At 40.4% G+C, this 16,936-nt stretch overlaps 1 protein-coding gene across 1 annotated transcript; it reads right to left on the bottom strand.

Annotated features, from left to right (window-relative positions):
• Positions 1–2,804: 2,804 nt before the first annotated feature.
• Positions 2,805–16,271, bottom strand: LOC120747418 (actin-related protein 2-B). Its single transcript, XM_040053257.1, has 9 exons — positions 16,137–16,271; positions 13,893–14,003; positions 12,031–12,246; positions 11,737–11,809; positions 10,934–11,070; positions 10,399–10,548; positions 8,315–8,460; positions 7,715–7,847; positions 2,805–4,477 (listed from the first exon to the last, which is right to left on the bottom strand). Exons 1-9 carry the CDS (start codon positions 16,182–16,184, stop codon positions 4,307–4,309), a joined length of 1,185 nt encoding a protein of 394 aa, XP_039909191.1. The 5' UTR covers positions 16,185–16,271; the 3' UTR covers positions 2,805–4,306.
• Between the last annotated feature and the right edge of the window lie 665 nt (positions 16,272–16,936).

The following is a 16,936-nucleotide window of genomic DNA, read 5'->3' as shown; positions in this document are numbered from 1 at the left end:
TGTCTGAGAGTGCTAACTCTGGGACAGACTCCAGTTGTTTCGAGACAGGCAAGCAAGCAACTGCACTCAACTTGCAATCAGAAGTGGTCGCCCAAAGGATAAGGATGTTGCACAGTCAACCTCTGAGCAACCAGATCTTCATGGAAACTACTTCTAAAACAGTCTCAGACAGCAAAATAATTCAGTCACTGGGCAGCCATTGATTTTTTCCTAGTGGCAAGGTGGTTGACGTCCTGTTTTTACTCATGAAACAATTTGCTATGAACAACTGAAACAGTTAGCTAATTACAATATACTGACTATACAAACTGTTATACTCAACCCATCAGTAAAAGTAGGAGATACGTTATTGTAACTGTAAGCACACATCAGTTATGCCGTTACTGATAAGTTTGTAAAGCTGAAATAAAATTAAGTTATATATTTTTTTCATTTGTTCATACAGAAATCAGCAGTGTTAAAATCACCTGGAGGTTTAGAATTCAGTGGAATGCTTAAAAGTTTATCCATGTGGTTTTTACTTTGACATGTACCACCCACCTAGGAATCATTGCACATGAAGCACAGCCCCTCATTGCAACAGCCCTCCCCAATGGCCGTGGTCTCCCCAGTGTGCTCCAAAACAACAGTGACACTACAATGACCCTAAGTAGAGAGACGTGTCCCCTTAGCAGTTTTATCTCAACTTCAGGCAATCAAAAAAGTATGCTGAAGCAACTGTATCTTCAAATTTTAAATCCGTAACATCTCTGTTCAGTTTTAGACCTGATGCAGAAACAGGACGTGTTAACAGGCTGCAAAGGTAACTGTTGAACAAAATATTTGTGGTAAGGAGAAAAAAGTTAAATCCTGCCTATCTTTGGGCACGGGACCACAGCCACCAATTCCAATAATAATACAAGAAATCTCCAAAGTCAGTAGGATTTATCCTCTGGTGAACCCTTCAAAAATAAGACCTGTATTTCTGTTTCTTTTTTGAGGTGGGTGGGGTTTGTGTAAAAAAACTGGCCTCAATTCCTGCTGCAGTGCAAGTCCAAGAAGATAGAGAAAGATTTAGAGAACAATGATTTATATTATTAGGTCCATCTTCCAGCATCTGAAAGAAGTTGCTTAAATGTAGATCAAATATACTGAAAAATTCAATATAGGGTTATATGAAGTCCCTAAACAGTTTTAAATCGTGGTAGAACTTAGTGAGGTAATAGCTAACAGAAGAAGTTGGATGTAAGGAACCTAACACACAAACATCGTTATAAATCACTTTTCATGAAAAGAGAAAGGGTGATTTCACGAGGAGACCCAGAGGATTCAAAAAAAATGTCAAAGCCACAAGTTTTTCCCTATGACTTTGAAACTTCTAAAAAGTTTTGCAACATATTTGATAAAGAAAGCACAAAGAAAAACTGAGGCTAGTACAGCCTGTCTTATTCTCCTCAACATGTCTTCCAGGGGAGCTGCCTCCCTCCACAGGAGGAACATGTGATAGCCATCGAGGACGTCGAGCTGTTTCACTCAGGATGTCTCTGGAAAAGCATGTGGGCGATAATGATGGAGCAAGTGAGGGGAGGGGGAGGGAAAGAGAAAAGAGAAGAGAAAGAAGGTCCCTGAGGGCTTTTGGGGGCCTGCTAAGCAGCTCAACGGCTGCAAACAGCATCGCGGTCCACATGTGCAAGCATTTAAGATATCTGCTCGTGTAATGGGGTCAGCATGGCCCCTCTCTGGGTGCACGAGCACCGGCGCTCACTTCCCAGTGCAGTTTACAGGAATGGGTGGCCGTGGTCCCATGCCCAAAGATAGGCAGGATTTAACGTTTTTCCTTCCTTACCGCAAAGATTTTCTTCAACAGTTAACTCGGGGAGTATTACCTTTGTAGCATTTTAACCTGTTCTGTTTTTGCATCAGGTCGAAAACTGCTCGATTCACTCAAACTGAACAGAGACGTTACAGATGTAAAGTTCGAAGAGATAGTTGCTTCAGCATACTTTTTTGATTGCCTGAACATGAGATAAAGGCTGCTGAGAGGAAATGTCTCTCTACTCCCACCCTGTGGATAATGCTTTGACTAGAGAGAGTTTAGAGAGAATGTTTGGGCAGCAAAACTATAGGAAAACAAGTATTAAAGAAGAATTATTTTTATTCGTCTTAAATTGCTAAACAAAGTTTATTCAGAAGTTGTTTGGGGGACCTTGAGTGCACCATTTAAAATGTGTAAAGTTTATGTTTTCATGTGGCGGATTTTTAACTCCTTTTCCCTCATTTTATAGCGAATACATATTCTTAAGTGACAGAAAATAAATTAAAAAAAAAAAACAAAAAACAACACAATGAAATGCTCCAAACTACTTTTGCAAACATCCTTACGTGATGCCCTTTGTGCTCTGATGGGGAGGAAATTTCAAACGGTGCTCCTGAGGTAATAGTTCAGGGTTAAGAGGGAAGTGGCAAGAGTTGAGGGATTAAAATGGAACAAGGCCGGAAGAGTCTGGGTGCGATCTTTATTTCAGGCACGGAAAGAGAGCCTCTTCCTCTGGTGGCGCCAGTCCTCTGCCGCTGTTCCATTTCCTCTTCCTCCTTCGGGTCTGTGAGCAGAGGTCTCGTCCTCTTCTGTGGATGAGCCTCGGCCACCTACACCCTTCTCCTGTCATTGTACTTAATCAACCCATTTAATCTGCCCCCTACTCGCAAATATAGACTTCAAAAGATAAATATTTACAAATCAATGGTCAGGATTTCTTATTCCGAGCCATAAATTTGTGAAACAGAAGCTTCATGTGCCAAAAAAGAAGGAACCTGTCACACAAACATCCTTATAAATCACTTTTCTTTATTTAAATCAGCGTTAGGCAGTTATGCTATGAACAACACAGGAAAGTAAAAACAAAAAACTGTGACAAAAAGAAAGACATTAAAACATGAGATCCAGTTAACATTAACTGCACTTGGCACTGGATAGACGTTCATGGAAAGAGGAGAAAAAAAATATACACATTTATCGTAATCAAAATAGAAGTGCCTCCAGTAATCATTAAGTCGACCGTTGGGAATGAAAGTCTGGAGAACTTAAATAAGCCGTATAATATACTGTTTTAATTTCCCAGCTTTGCGATGCTCCAGGTGTCCAAATTTAAACAGGTCTCATCCTAAAACCTGCCACTGCCTCCATGCTTTGGTGGATCTGGAGGAATACGATGAGTGAGGTACTATAGCGTCGATACAGTTTGAAATATTGCTATAACTGCTCACACCCATTCATTCAACTTCTGATTTATAACCAGAGAGGAGGCAGAGGCCAAGCTGTCTGACGAGGAAAAAAAAAAAAAATACTAACCCTCCCCACACCCCATCACTGTGTCACCACCAACGAACCCCTAAAGTACCGTCACACACTCGATGTCAAGCTCAGGGGCTTTTAGTTTGTGTATTTGTCCCTTTATAAATCAACCATTAATTCTTCATAAAATAAGAAAACAAAACACATGGAGGACCTTCTGTTACTACAATACACTCCATTTACAATGGTAGCAGTGCACAGCAACAAAAGTCAATGAAAAAGAAAAGAGTCAAATTTAAAGATGGAAATCAAACTCATACATCCAACAAAAAAGGGAAAAAAGCAAAAACAAAGTAATCCCTCTCCCAGAAAAGAAAAGTCATGATATCATTTATAAAAACCGACATAAAAATGTGATCAGTTCTCGCTCACCCGGAAAAGATGCTCAAAGCGGCCCGTGGCTGTTTGTGGTGGACCCTGATTGTGACGTTACAGACGCTTACGAGTTGCTTAGAAACTTTGCATCATTTTATCTCCTCTACAGGTTTAACAAGGGAGGAAACTAAGCTTTCTGCTGAGGCTGGTCGGTTTACCCGACAAGTGTTAATTCACAACAAGCCTAATCTGCAGGTAAATATGCTGCATTGACAGCTCTTAACCTTCTCCCACCAGCACTCAGCAAGAATCAGTGGAAATCTGCAAAGATGGAATTGGTTTCTTGGGGCTTGCGAGGAAAAGTGTGAACCAATCCCAAACCAGGAGAGAAGAGAGAGAGGCAGAGAGGCAGAGTGGAGAGAGAGAGAGGAGAGAGCGGGAAGGTGATGGCTGGATTCCCTGCGGTGTTTGAAGGGAATCAACGGCCGAAACAGAGAGGAACAGGGATAAATAGATATATACTCTGCGATGTGGGCAAGGGGTGGAAATGTGTGTGCATGTCGTGTATGTGTGCGTTTGTGTGTATATTCATGTGTGTGTGTGTGTGTGTGTGTGTGTGTGTATTATTATGTCGTGTGGGTGTTCTGTCCGTCCAGTGCTTTATCTGACGGTCACTCCAAGTTTTTCCAGCACACGGACTCCTTTCTCCTGGTACTCCTCCCGGGTCAGCCAGAAGTTGTCCTTGTCCTTCATGATGTCGGCCAGCACGGCTCCACCCAGGAACACCATGTGCTTTCGCCTGGGAGGATCCTCAATCCGGATCTTAAATTTCTACAGGAAAAGAAACACAGAGGAGAATGATGAGTTGCCAATACTGCTCAAAGTTCCCAAAAGTCTACATGTTTTTCTAATCAATGTCAAGGAGATTTATATCAAAATTCGAGTGGTCTAAATCAGATAGAAACTAACTTGATACAAGCTTAAGACCAGAAGATAATTAGGTATAATTATGATAATACTTTTTACTTAACTGTCAGTTCTTCCTATGAATTCATGGCTACCCAACTCTTGACACCATGAGCTCCTTGGCTTCAGATGGCGTGAGCTCTCTTAATAAAAATAGTTTAACCACAGTCCGCTGTCGAAGCAGCCTCATGTTAAGTTTATACACATACACCGCCTCCAGACAGCCGGCAAGGCAAGCAAGCAAGAAAAAAAAAAGAAAAAAAAAAAAGAAAGAAAGAAAGAAAAGAAATACAAGAATTTTTTGCTGATTTCCACAGTTGTCCACTTTTTAACATTGAGAAAGAACAACTGGAGTTGAGCTACTGAAAATATTTCATGTGGTTCAGGCAACAGGAGCTGCTTAAGTTAGAGACTACAGGAGGCAGGACACATGATGTCCTCTTGCTAGCATTAAATGCACTTAAATATTAGTTGAGCTTTTTGCACACTGGCGTGATCTGATATCTGACAGGGCCTCTGTACTGGAGAACTGGTGGGATAAGGACCAGCTAATACGTGACCAGCATGGTGGTGGATAATTGCACTCTCACATGCACCTCGGCCAGAAAAGTGTTAAACAGGCCAAGACTTTCCTCAAGACCTAGCGGGATTTTTTCAAATAAATTAAAAAAACAAAACAAACAAAAACAAAACAAACACCAAATGTTTGAAGGAGCTTCTATCGAAAACATGCTGAATTCAATTTTTTACAGTCTAAACCAACAGCAAACTTGAGAACTGCGCTATAGTAGGATTGGACAGCTTGGTTTAGCCAGGTGTAACTAACATGTTTTTTTGTGACATTTAAAATATAAAACACATTTAAATGTGTTTAAACCTTCCGAGGAGCTTCCACTTGCAAAAAAACCACAAGAATAAGAATTTTAATGAGCAAAAACTGTTATGACCTATGAGACATTAGGAAACATTTGGAGCCAGTATGTGACCAGTCAAATTTACAGTGCCTGTAACTGGGAGGCTCTTCATTTAAAGGCTCTTGACAGGTGACTGGATGAGGCCTCTGTCTATCACAGGCTAATGTGGGTATTAACAGAACACAACAGTGAGATTCAGGAACTGAAAATCCCATTTATATTCTCCATAGGGATTTGATTATGAGCCATAATGTTATAATCATCTAAAGTAGATTTACTATGAGCTACACTGGGAAATGATGGTTTCTACTCCTGCACCAACCACAAATCTACAACATATCAACCTTGTTTTAACAAAAATAAAGAAGTAGTGAATAACTGAAACGGCAACATCTATGACTGAAGGAGGTCACTGTTGTCATGGAAATGTTAGTGTGAAACTGTGGAAAGGCATTAAACAACACCATTATTAATTATAGAAACATTTTACTACCTCGTTCGTGTTTTTACATTTCTTATTTGGTATATGGATTAAAGAATTCAAAACAAGGCTACATGGCTACAGAGAGAGCACAAACAAAGAATAACCTGGAGACTGTACACCACTACAACACGTAGACTTTTACTGCAGCTAAAACACACAGCTGCCACAAGAAGCTGACTGGTCCGACCAACAAATGCTAAGCTTTTAGTCTAATAAAATGGATCCTGTTATGATCACGATTGTGTGAGAATCTGCATTTGTCTCAGGAGTTTTCCAGCTCCTGAGGGAAATATAGGAAGAAAGCTGCCTGCATGGAATCGATGCGACAGAGCTCAGAGACAGACGCAAAAACAATAAACTTTCTATCATAAGACCAAAACAATCAGGTGACAGGCAGTAAAATGCTGCTTTAAGACCCAGCAGGAATCACAGCGTGAGCTGATAACTCTGTGGTTTTATCACGACAACTGAGACCTTGCAAATTACAGAGTCATCTGATCAATTGATAATCAAAAACACAGACCAATGCTGCTTTAAAGCGACCTCATGACAGCTGTGGTCAGATTCACACGCAGTCCAATTTGTGTTTTCAGCACAGAAAAATGATAACACAAACATCTCCTTCAGCACAATCTACTTCTGTGTGGCATGTTTAAACACTCATATTTTCACCAAATAGGGCAAAGGATGCTGCTTCTGTTTGTTGCTCACGTGACTGGCTGTCTAAACGTACTAACAAACTTGTAAAGGTGCAAGCTACACAAGGAGGTGGTGTATTTGCCATATTCTGGCAGGAAAACAAGTGCTAGCAAGACTGACTGTGGTTTAGTTAACGCTAGAGTTGAAACTGACATTCAACAAAGCAGTTTCTTTCTAGCAAAAACTCATCAGCATCTTTTTAGTTCTGAAGAGTTTTCATAAAGGGAAAAAAAAAACCTATCATTGGATTCCCACACTAACTTTGCAGACTTCAATTCAAAAAAAAAAAATAAAAAAAATGAGACAATCTGGGAAAATTGGGGTCGATTGCAGTTGCAGGCAGAAAAGTAAAGCACATAATGATGTGTTCTTTAAACCTATGAGTCATCTGCTGAGCTTTGTTTATAAAATACTTCTGTTTAAAATCATCTGTGTCTTTGGGATACCGACATGAAAAGGTAGAAATATTTTACCAAAACAAATATTTGTCACTATGAAGTTAACTGCACGCTTGTTTAAATTAAAGGAGCGTCTGGCCTCTGGCACTACCTTGTGGTAGTTTGTCTACACTGCACTAAAAAATTCATAAAGCCAGTCTTGTGCTTGAAACGGGCAACGTTCAGACATGATAGCTGCATGCGGTTTAAGTTCAAGGTGTGTGAAAACACAGCGAGATGTCATTTACATCCTTGAGAAACATGTTCCCTGTGCTTGCTTCTGGCACTTCAACGCTCTCTAACATGTGGGAAAAGCCGTACTGAAGATCTTTAACAAAACGTGAGAATCAGGGGAAATGTTTTACTTCAAACCAGAGGCCAGATGCAGACTTCTATGTTCCTTTCTATAACTAGAGCACTCTTTAAAAATCACACTGGATAGATCTAATGAGCTAAAATAAATGTCCCAGTTTTTCAAAGTGACAATCATACTGTGAATCATATTTGAGCAGTTTTGGCTCACAGTCAGTAGTACATGTCACTTTATAGGAGAGGGCTGGTTTCTCACCGAAAGCTTGTCCACATCTCCCTTGAGCACACGCTCCAGGTACAGCTGCTTGAGCTCCCTCTCCAGCCGAGATGGCAGGCCGGGGTACATGGTAGATCCGCCTGAGAGAACGATGTGTTTGTAGAACTCAGGCCTGATGACAGGAAGGCAGAAAAGGGTGAAAGCAGGAAAAGGCACATTTTCTCATTTTAAGTCAGCAAATGCTGGAAAATGTACTTTCCAAACAGATCTTCAGTGACTTCAAGCGAGTAAAAATAAATTATTGAACTTAAGCAGCAAAGGATCAGTCATACTTAGTTGACTTGCAAGTGTTTACATTTTTTCCCCTTGTTCCATTCTTTTAAAGACTCATGATCAATTTTCAAACTTTCCATACTGAACTCTAGACTTCACAAAATATTTAGTTTTAAGTCTAAAAGCCTCCATTGCTTAAGCGAAAGCTGTGATCAGCTGACATTGCCATTTGACATCCATCTATCTATTGCTTGCCAAAACGTCTGCCTCTGCTGAAACTTCCTAATGCTGTGGAAACACTGAGTCACCCTCAGGAAAGCTTTTTATTGATAGTGGAGTATACATGTGCCCTTTTGTTGGCCTCACCTGGTGTCTATGTCAGCTGCTTGGATGGTGTTGAAGAGTAGCTCGGCCACTCCAACGCCCTCCACGTTGATGAGGTGGGGCTGGAACAGAGCCTCAGGGGCCTCAAACCGCTCTCCTCCCACCTTGATCACACGGCCATCTGGCAGCTGGAGTTGTGTGGGAGGGATGAGAGGGAAAAAAAAGCAAAGAGGGGGAGAAAAAAAAAAAACATGACACTAATGAAGAGGTAAGATTTAATGTACAAGAGTGCCCAAGGGTGTGAAACTCTACAGTGAGAATCATGATTGATACTGAAAGGAAGGTTTAACTTCTCAAAAGAAAAGAAAATCCTCCCAGACTGGTGACACTGTACAGCAAGTTAGAGCACGGAGAGTGCTGGCCTCAAACTGACTATAGTGAATGCATGTGACTATAAAAAGGCTTCATTCAGCCAAGGGCAGTGGGAGGAAACAGAGCCTAGCCACTGCCGCAAAGTGGCTGCACAGGAAATGATGTAACGCGCAATTCAGGACCTTTCGGCCACAGGTACATTGCCCTCCTTGTTTCGGCACACAAAACCATACTTACACATACATGTTCACGCACCTATTCACCTACACGCACACAGTCGCCTACACTAACCCAAACACACATGGTCAGAGCGCACTGAGACACAACATGTGCTCGGAAAGGCGTGCAGTAACACAGACACCAGGACTAACGTTTGGATTCTGTGGTTCTCTCTGCAGGGAAATGGACCTCGGAAAGAAAAGCAAGCCTGACGGAGGAGCACTGCACCCCCATATGTCTGAGTCTCAGAGAAAACTGTTAGTCAGTAGCACTGTCCTGTACCAAAGCTGCCAACTGCACCAACAGTGGGCATGTGGTAGTCTACTTAGCTCAGTGCTGAAACAGATTTAGTTACCCCATTAGTTTTGATTATTTCAAAATACTGCCACTTTTGAATAACAAATCCTTTGGGAGGGATTCTGTCTGCACCGGTGCTATTTTAGGCAGAAATATGAAACTTGTGCACATGTGGAGTGCGTAAAAAGAACTCATTTTAAAGGAAAAAAGTAAACAAAACAAACAAAACAAAAAAAAACGTGCAACCCCTCAGGGCTGGAAATTTGCTGACTTGTAAAAACATTCAACCTAAATAAAATAGATGTTTAATATGCCAAAAATATACATTTCAGAATTTCAATCGGTTTTTGCACATTTGTACCTGTGATGGGTAGGGCTGCTTGGTTACCGTGACAATTATTTAATAAATATAATACTCAAGGTTTGGAATAATTATGGATTTAAACTTGTTTTTTGATGAAAAAAATAATTACTAATTTTTTTTTTAATATTTAGTTTTTATTTAAAGCTTCTTTTGACTGCTCCCTTATTCACAAGGTGTCATGACAGGATATATCTGCATATTTGATTTGGCACCGACTTTTACCCCGGACACCCTCCCAGCAATTTTTGCCTCTTCTGAGTCTTGAACTGGAGACCTTTTGTGCGTTAGACAAATGTGTTAACCACTACAAAACAGAACCAGATTTTATTCATTTGTTTATTATCATCATTGCAATTTGTAATTTTAGTGTTTGTTTTCACGGGTTGTGTGTTTTCGGGAGTGGAGTCGAAGTCTTGTTTTTTAAAATGTGCTGGATAAATGAAAGTGATATGACTCACTGAGAGCCAAAATTGGAATAAAAATTTAAAAAGATTCAATGCACAAAGCTGCTGACTCGTATACTTGAGTTAATGACTATTAATGTATGTAGTTACTGTATTTAGATTTTTGTTATCATTATTTTACTGCATTTTTGTTATATAAAGCTCGGCTTCTTGAGTGACTAATGCAAACAATGCCCATGTGAGAGCAGCAATCACTTTTAACGCCCTTTTTATGCAAGCTGCAGTGTTTTGATAACGCTTTCCAAAACAGCACACCCTAAAATCTTTTATTGGCGTTCATAAGGCAACTGTACCGACCAGCTTGGGATTAACATCAAACATGTGGATCAGTTCTCTCACAATGTCACACCAAATGTAACTGCATTTGTCAGTGACTTATTACTGTTAAGAATAAACATGCGAGTGTCTACCGTGTATGATTCCACCAGCACGGTGGTCTCGAGCGCCAACTTCTGCTCCTGTTCGATGTTGTAGCCTACATAGCACAGCTTCTCCTTCATCATGCGCACCGTCTCAAAGTCTGCAGAGTGGTTGAAGGCATAACCCCTCAGCAGTAACAACTGCACATGGAGAATGAGAAAGAGGTCAGGGAATAGGGAAGGAAAAGCAGAATAAATTGAGACGCTTTGGCTCACTTAATGTAATCTCCTAATATATCAAGTTGCACTGGAGGAGCTTTTCTAAATTAAGATCTTCCCATTAAGTTGCAAACAAAGAATCTGATGACATATGCAAGACTTCACACACAAAAAAAGACTAAACTGTGACATATTTTTATACGCTGCAAAACATATTCAAACTTGTGCATTCAGCAGCACATTTTGGAAGTCGGATGTTAGAATGGAGTTCTCACAGAACCTGCTATTTAAAGATTAATCTAAGAATATTTTGCCAAATCTCCACCTCACGTAGAAACACTTTGATGACATTATTCAAACTGGATACCTTGATGAGGTAGCGGGTGATGTCCCTGCCTGCGATGTCCAGACGTCTTGTCAGGTGGGGCAGACTGAAGCCCTCATACACAGGACAAATGTGTGTGACACCATCACCCGAGTCCACCACCACACCAGTGAGAAGGCCTGAAACACAAACACACTCTACAGTTAATAACCTGCAATTCTATCAAGCAAGGAGAATTTTATCCAGAGTGTGCTTGCAGCTGCTGATTACTGCTGGCTGGGTAAACACACACACACACACACACACAAAAACTGCTGCAATAACACAGCTAATGTAACAGTTACCTACTTATAACTGCTCACTGAGCAGTTATAAGTAGGTAATTGCTTATTTAAAAAAAAAAAATCTGATAAAAATAGTAGAATACTAGACAGACCTCACGCAAAGCTGTGTTTGCACAACATATCAGCTGATGTCAGAAGTACTGATAAATGTTTTGGCACAAATATGATTGTGTTAGTCTGTAAGAACAAACATTTTGACCAAGAAGTGTTTGTGTGGTAGCTAAATACTGCTACACAAAAACTTCCACAACTAACTTTAACAGCGGTCTTGTTTCTAAGTTTAATGACGTAAATAGTAATCAAGAAAATAGTACAATACGTTTTATAACTGTCCGCTTGAAGGGCCTATAATTGCACTTTAGGGCTAAAATTAATTTCTAGATGAGGCAGTTTAAGGAAGCAGAAGAACAAGTCTAAAATGTCTGTGACATGAAAGCTGTGTTATGCAACAGAAAAAGGTTAGTGTCTGTTTTGACTAAACATGTATGTAAAGGCCTCTACCTTGGGCATACAGTGTCAGCACAGCCTGAATAGCAATGTAGACTCCTGCAAACTGGTAGGTCTCAAACATCACCTGTGGTAGAGGACAGGAAGTACAACTGTTGAGAAACTTGACACACTACAGCAGGCAACGTGGGTGCAAAATTATTTCTGTAGCGTAATGCAGAAGTAGCACACAATGAAGTCATTTCACGGAGGATTAACCAAACTGCAACTTCTGCTATGCTTTAAAAATCAATTTCCCCCCGAAAGGCTGCAAGATGCTGCCTCTGATAATGACAATTTTAATGTTACCTCGATGATTTTCTCACGGTTCTTAGTGGGGTTCATGGGGGGCTCGGTCAGCAGAATCTTGCAGTTGCGGGAGTCGATGTTGAGCTTCTCTGGGCCAAAGGTGTAGTCCCACAAGTGCTTCATGTCATCCCAGTTCCTGACAATGCCGTTCTCCATTGGATAATTGACCTCGAGCATGGAGCGCAGCTCACTAGCCTCATCCCCCACCATCAGGTCCTGCAGGAAATTTAACAGAGATAAATATTTAAAAATAGGGCAGCAGAGCCCTCAGGATTGTGGAGCCCACTGTGGAACAATCAGAGTCACTGGGCAAAAGGATGAGTATATAGCCTCGGTCTGGAAATTAAACTCAGTCATCTCATTTGCCTACTTGCCACCTGAAAACTTCTGTCATCTGACAACAAAAGCATTCATGTAGCACTTTGACTTAAAACGCAATTACCCACCATGCACAACAAGGCATCATTTTCCATGCATATACACCTGGAAACACTTTCCTTTAGCTACAGTACACCACTCGTTTAAGCCACATTCAACTATCTGCATGCAAGGCACCCCGGCAAAATGTAAACAACTGTTGGGTTAGAGCTCAGTGTTAGCCACACAGTCAAGCATCTCACGTTCCACTTGGAGACATCAAAAGCCTACTGAAGGCAGCCATTTTATGGGTTCATCCTGTGCTCTTTGGCATTAATGAGTACCAGTCACAGGCATCGCCTCCATGTGGTGTCATTAAAGAAAAAAGAAAGAAAGAAGGGGGGAAAAAAGGAAAGAAAAACAGATGTGTTTCCATCTCCACCACAGCTGTCTGCCATGCATCCTCAAGTATGGGCACTTCCTCTATACTTAGAATAAAGAATAATTATTTTTCATATTGGACATTAATCAATTAAAATATGCTGACTGCTTCAAAATGGCTGGGAAAATAGATACATATGATACATACAGATACAGAAAAATCTGATCTTTGGCACACATTGCTCTGGGTGACATTTTAAGTTGTTTTCAACTGAAAAGTGCTTCAGGATTGGTGGGAGGGTAGCTGTCAGGATGCAGCAGGAGATCAGAGACTTTGACAGTGGAACCGGTCCAAAATCTCTTTTAGCACTCCATCGATAACAGCTGGCCTATGATTCACTGCAGCTATTTCTGCTAACACTCTCAGCCTGGAGAAAAAAAAAAAAAAACTGCTGTGGATTGGCCTTACCAGCCAGCAATACCCAGCTTAGCACCCAAAATCAAAAGGTAATGAGGATGTACAAAAATGGGATCAGAATGAGTGATGAAAAAATAAAATTCATGAAACACACTGGACAAAACAAAAGAAAAACTCAATCAAACAAGAGGCTTAATTTTTAATTTCATTACATGACTCAGCTCTCTATAGCAAGCAAGAATCAGAAGCACACACCAACCTAAACTTACCATTTTCTGGACATTCTACTTCACCAGGAGTGGAACAAAACATGGAGGAAGAGGAGGCAGATATATAAAAAAAAGAACAAACAAAAGTGGAAAGGACAAGGAGAAAGGTAGAGATAGGCACCATGCCAAAATAATGTGAAGCTGTCAAGACATTTACACCGCTGCTGTCTTGCCTGCTAAAATAAAAGGACCTGCTAGTTTTGATGTGGGCTGGTGTTCAAAGCATTTTTCAGAGATTCATTAGGGTGCCAACTCTTACAACAGTCTATCTTGACTGTCTATTACTTTGACACTGTGCTTATATAAGAGACTGACTTTATTCTGTAATGTATATTTCACATCTTGATTTTTTCTCTCTCCTGTTTTCAACTTATATTTTTGTCCGATGACCCATTTCCTTGAGGGGAAAAAAATGCATAAGGAGGAACAGTCTGTACCTTGATCTCAATGTTTCCCACTTTGGCTGTAGAACGAATGATGGGTCTCCCAACAAGTGCAGGGAAGATGTGCTCTGGGAAGTTGGAGCCTGCATAGCCGCACTTGACAAACTACAATAGAGAGACAAAAAGGAAAAAAAAAACAGAGCACAGAGGAAGTGATTAGAAAATACTGATAAGATAAATTCTAGAACAGAGCTTGAAAACATTACTATCATCCTATTGATAACAAAGACCCCAATTACCATTCAGAATGAGCATGTTTGATGACGATGCACGTTTCATGTACTGCATGTCTAAATGTGGTCAGTTCCTGCATTAATTAACTAAAAAAAACAAAACTAATTTAACTAAAACTAATTTCCTTTTTAATGCAAAAAACAAACAAAGATATTTAACATTAATATTCTGCATCTGTGATTTTCACATTTATACATTGAAAACCCCTCTGTGTTATTACCAACAAATAAAATATTATTAGAACCATTTGTAAAAATCAATTTTGTGAGAGCTACAAAGACTATCATTTACACCAAATGGAGATATAGACAATTTGCTGTTCTTTGCGCTCAGCTAGAATAGTTGCACGAGCTCAGATAACCAAAGACCAGGAAAAGATAGCATCAGGGGTGCACTGGTGTACGATTACCTCTAAAATATCAGCCGCAAATACCGTTACAGGAAGTTGTTTTAGCTCTAATTAAAATATTTGCCTGTTTTCTGATTCTACACACCCTTTTTTGCACCAATTTAATTTGCTTTGAACCAACTATAAAAACATTTTTTGCATCAATACACAGCACAAAATGTAACCAAGTAACAAGGGATGCAGACTGCAAACATGCAATTTGGAAACAGTTATGGTAAAATTCATTGAAAGACTATCAAGAGTAAACTAAACAATAAATAGTCTAAACTTTTTTCTGCATGGGAAAAAGAAAAGAAAAGAAAAGAAACCGCATTTGCATTGGACTGTGAAAAAGCATGCAACAACGCTCTTAACAAATCTGCTAGTGACATATACGGCTGTGGTTCAGACTCGTCTCACTTCCTCTTGACTTCTCAGTTCAACTCTGACACAGGGCTGTTTTTTCCCTCTGTTTCACAGAAAGCTCTTGAAAGACTCACAACTCAAAAGAGCCTTATTAGTCAGTAACATGCTGAGCCAACATCCTCTTTGACTGCTGACGTTTAAACAAGGAAGCCTGCACACCCCAAAAGAAACAGTGCTACCTGTGTGTGTGCAAGAAGCAATTTAGAAGCATAAACAAAGCTCAGTAAAGTTTATATTAAATGCTTGATGGCGCACAAGCTGAGTATTTTATTAAGAGCGAGTACAGCTACAAGGAAATACAGCAGTATATCATTCATGTTGATAATTACTATTGGGGACGAAAAGACCACAAAAATGTATCTGATGTAGTGCAAATATGAGCAGCTTTTTGGATGGTGGTTACTTTCCTTTGTGGTGGGGGCTCTTTCGCAATGTTTCATTTTACACACCCATAACTTCCGAGTGTTTAGCCCCCAATTTTAATCAATAAGTACATGTAAACACACAGCCGACGTGCAGATCCAAAGATACGTGCAGAAATACACCTGCTGAGGTCTTTCCGGACTCCTTACTAATGGATGCTTGGGTTAAATTTTTAAATGAGCGAAGTTAGTGTAAGCTGCGGAATGAGAAAACGTAAAGGTGGTTCCTCAATTCACCTGACACGGCCTAGCTAGCATTACACCTAGCCGACACTGAGTGAAAAAACATGTAGCTCCGGTCCTTGGAAAGCAAACCCCGACTACAGCATGGAAAGAATGAATCTGCAAATTCCGTGTGGTTTGCCGAACAAATCGCTGAAATGACTGACGTAGCTGCCAGACAGCAGAAACCAGACAGCCAGCTGTTAAAAGCTAACTAGAAAGGCTAGCTCGGTTAGCTTACTAACCGGTGGTTGCACCTAGGACGTTAACTATTAATTAAGGGAGTTATGCAGGAGGGAGCAATACAACTAGAGATTTTAATTAAATTTTATCCGTGCATTTCCATCCAATCCGCGGGCCGTTTCCGCATCAGGACTGGATGAATGAAAATTAGCAGGCTAACTGGCTAGCTACACACCCAGTTAACGCTAGCTAGCTTGGACGGTGACAGACCCACTTCCTGTTTCAGCAAATCAGTCGACATAACGGCTCCTTTTAGAGCAAGACTCGAGCTGGTAACACGCCGAGCTAAAACGGTAAGCTTACCCCGGTCCCATTGTCGCAGACCACCACTTTCCTTCCCTGGCTGTCCATTATGTAAAAGCCCAGTTGCTGCTGAACCTCCCTCAACTTTCTTCGGCAAAGCCGGAAGGAAGACACACCAACCCGGCCGAAAGGAGGAAGGGAAGGGTGCTCATCCGGTGTGTTCAAATGACATACATTCTCTTCTTCATCTTTGAATTCGTCCCATAAAACCCGTTTTATTTATTTATTTCAACTTTTATTTTATTTTTTTTTAATTTCATATCATCAACCTACATACAGTTAAAGAAGGAAGGGAAAAACACAATCACACAAATAAATACTGTGTGTCACAAACCAACTACATATTGTGCACGCATGAAGTTGTGGTTAGAAGTTTACGTACTGCATAGCATACTTCTTTAATGACTTAAAAAAAAAAAACAATAATTAGATGCAGTTATTTATTCGGTCCAGTTTTGATGTGTGTTTTAGGTCATTGTCATGAACCTAACCTGGAGCACCCAGCTGTGTTCTGGCTTTAACTATCTAGCTTCTGTCTAACTACTACTACTATCTTTGCAAGAATGTGGAGGTGGTCCTACTCCTTTATTATTCCATCCACTTTCTGCAATGTACCACAATTACTGACAGCAAAATAGCACCAGAGAATGATGCTAGCACCACCATGCTTAAGAGCTGGTACAGTGTTCTTAGATTTGAAAGCATCATCTTTGCCCCTCCACACATACCCTCTGTTATTGTGACCAAGTAGCTCAGTTTCTGACACTGGTCTTCCAGCAGTTTCCAGTTCCTTGGAATTT

Source organism: Simochromis diagramma, unplaced genomic scaffold, assembly GCF_900408965.1.
Source record: "Simochromis diagramma unplaced genomic scaffold, fSimDia1.1 OVJJ01000596.1, whole genome shotgun sequence".
In the NCBI taxonomy this organism is placed as follows: domain Eukaryota; kingdom Metazoa; phylum Chordata; class Actinopteri; order Cichliformes; family Cichlidae; genus Simochromis; species Simochromis diagramma.
Note: the sequence above shows the minus strand (reverse complement) of the source record. Positions and strands in the feature narration are given on the sequence as shown.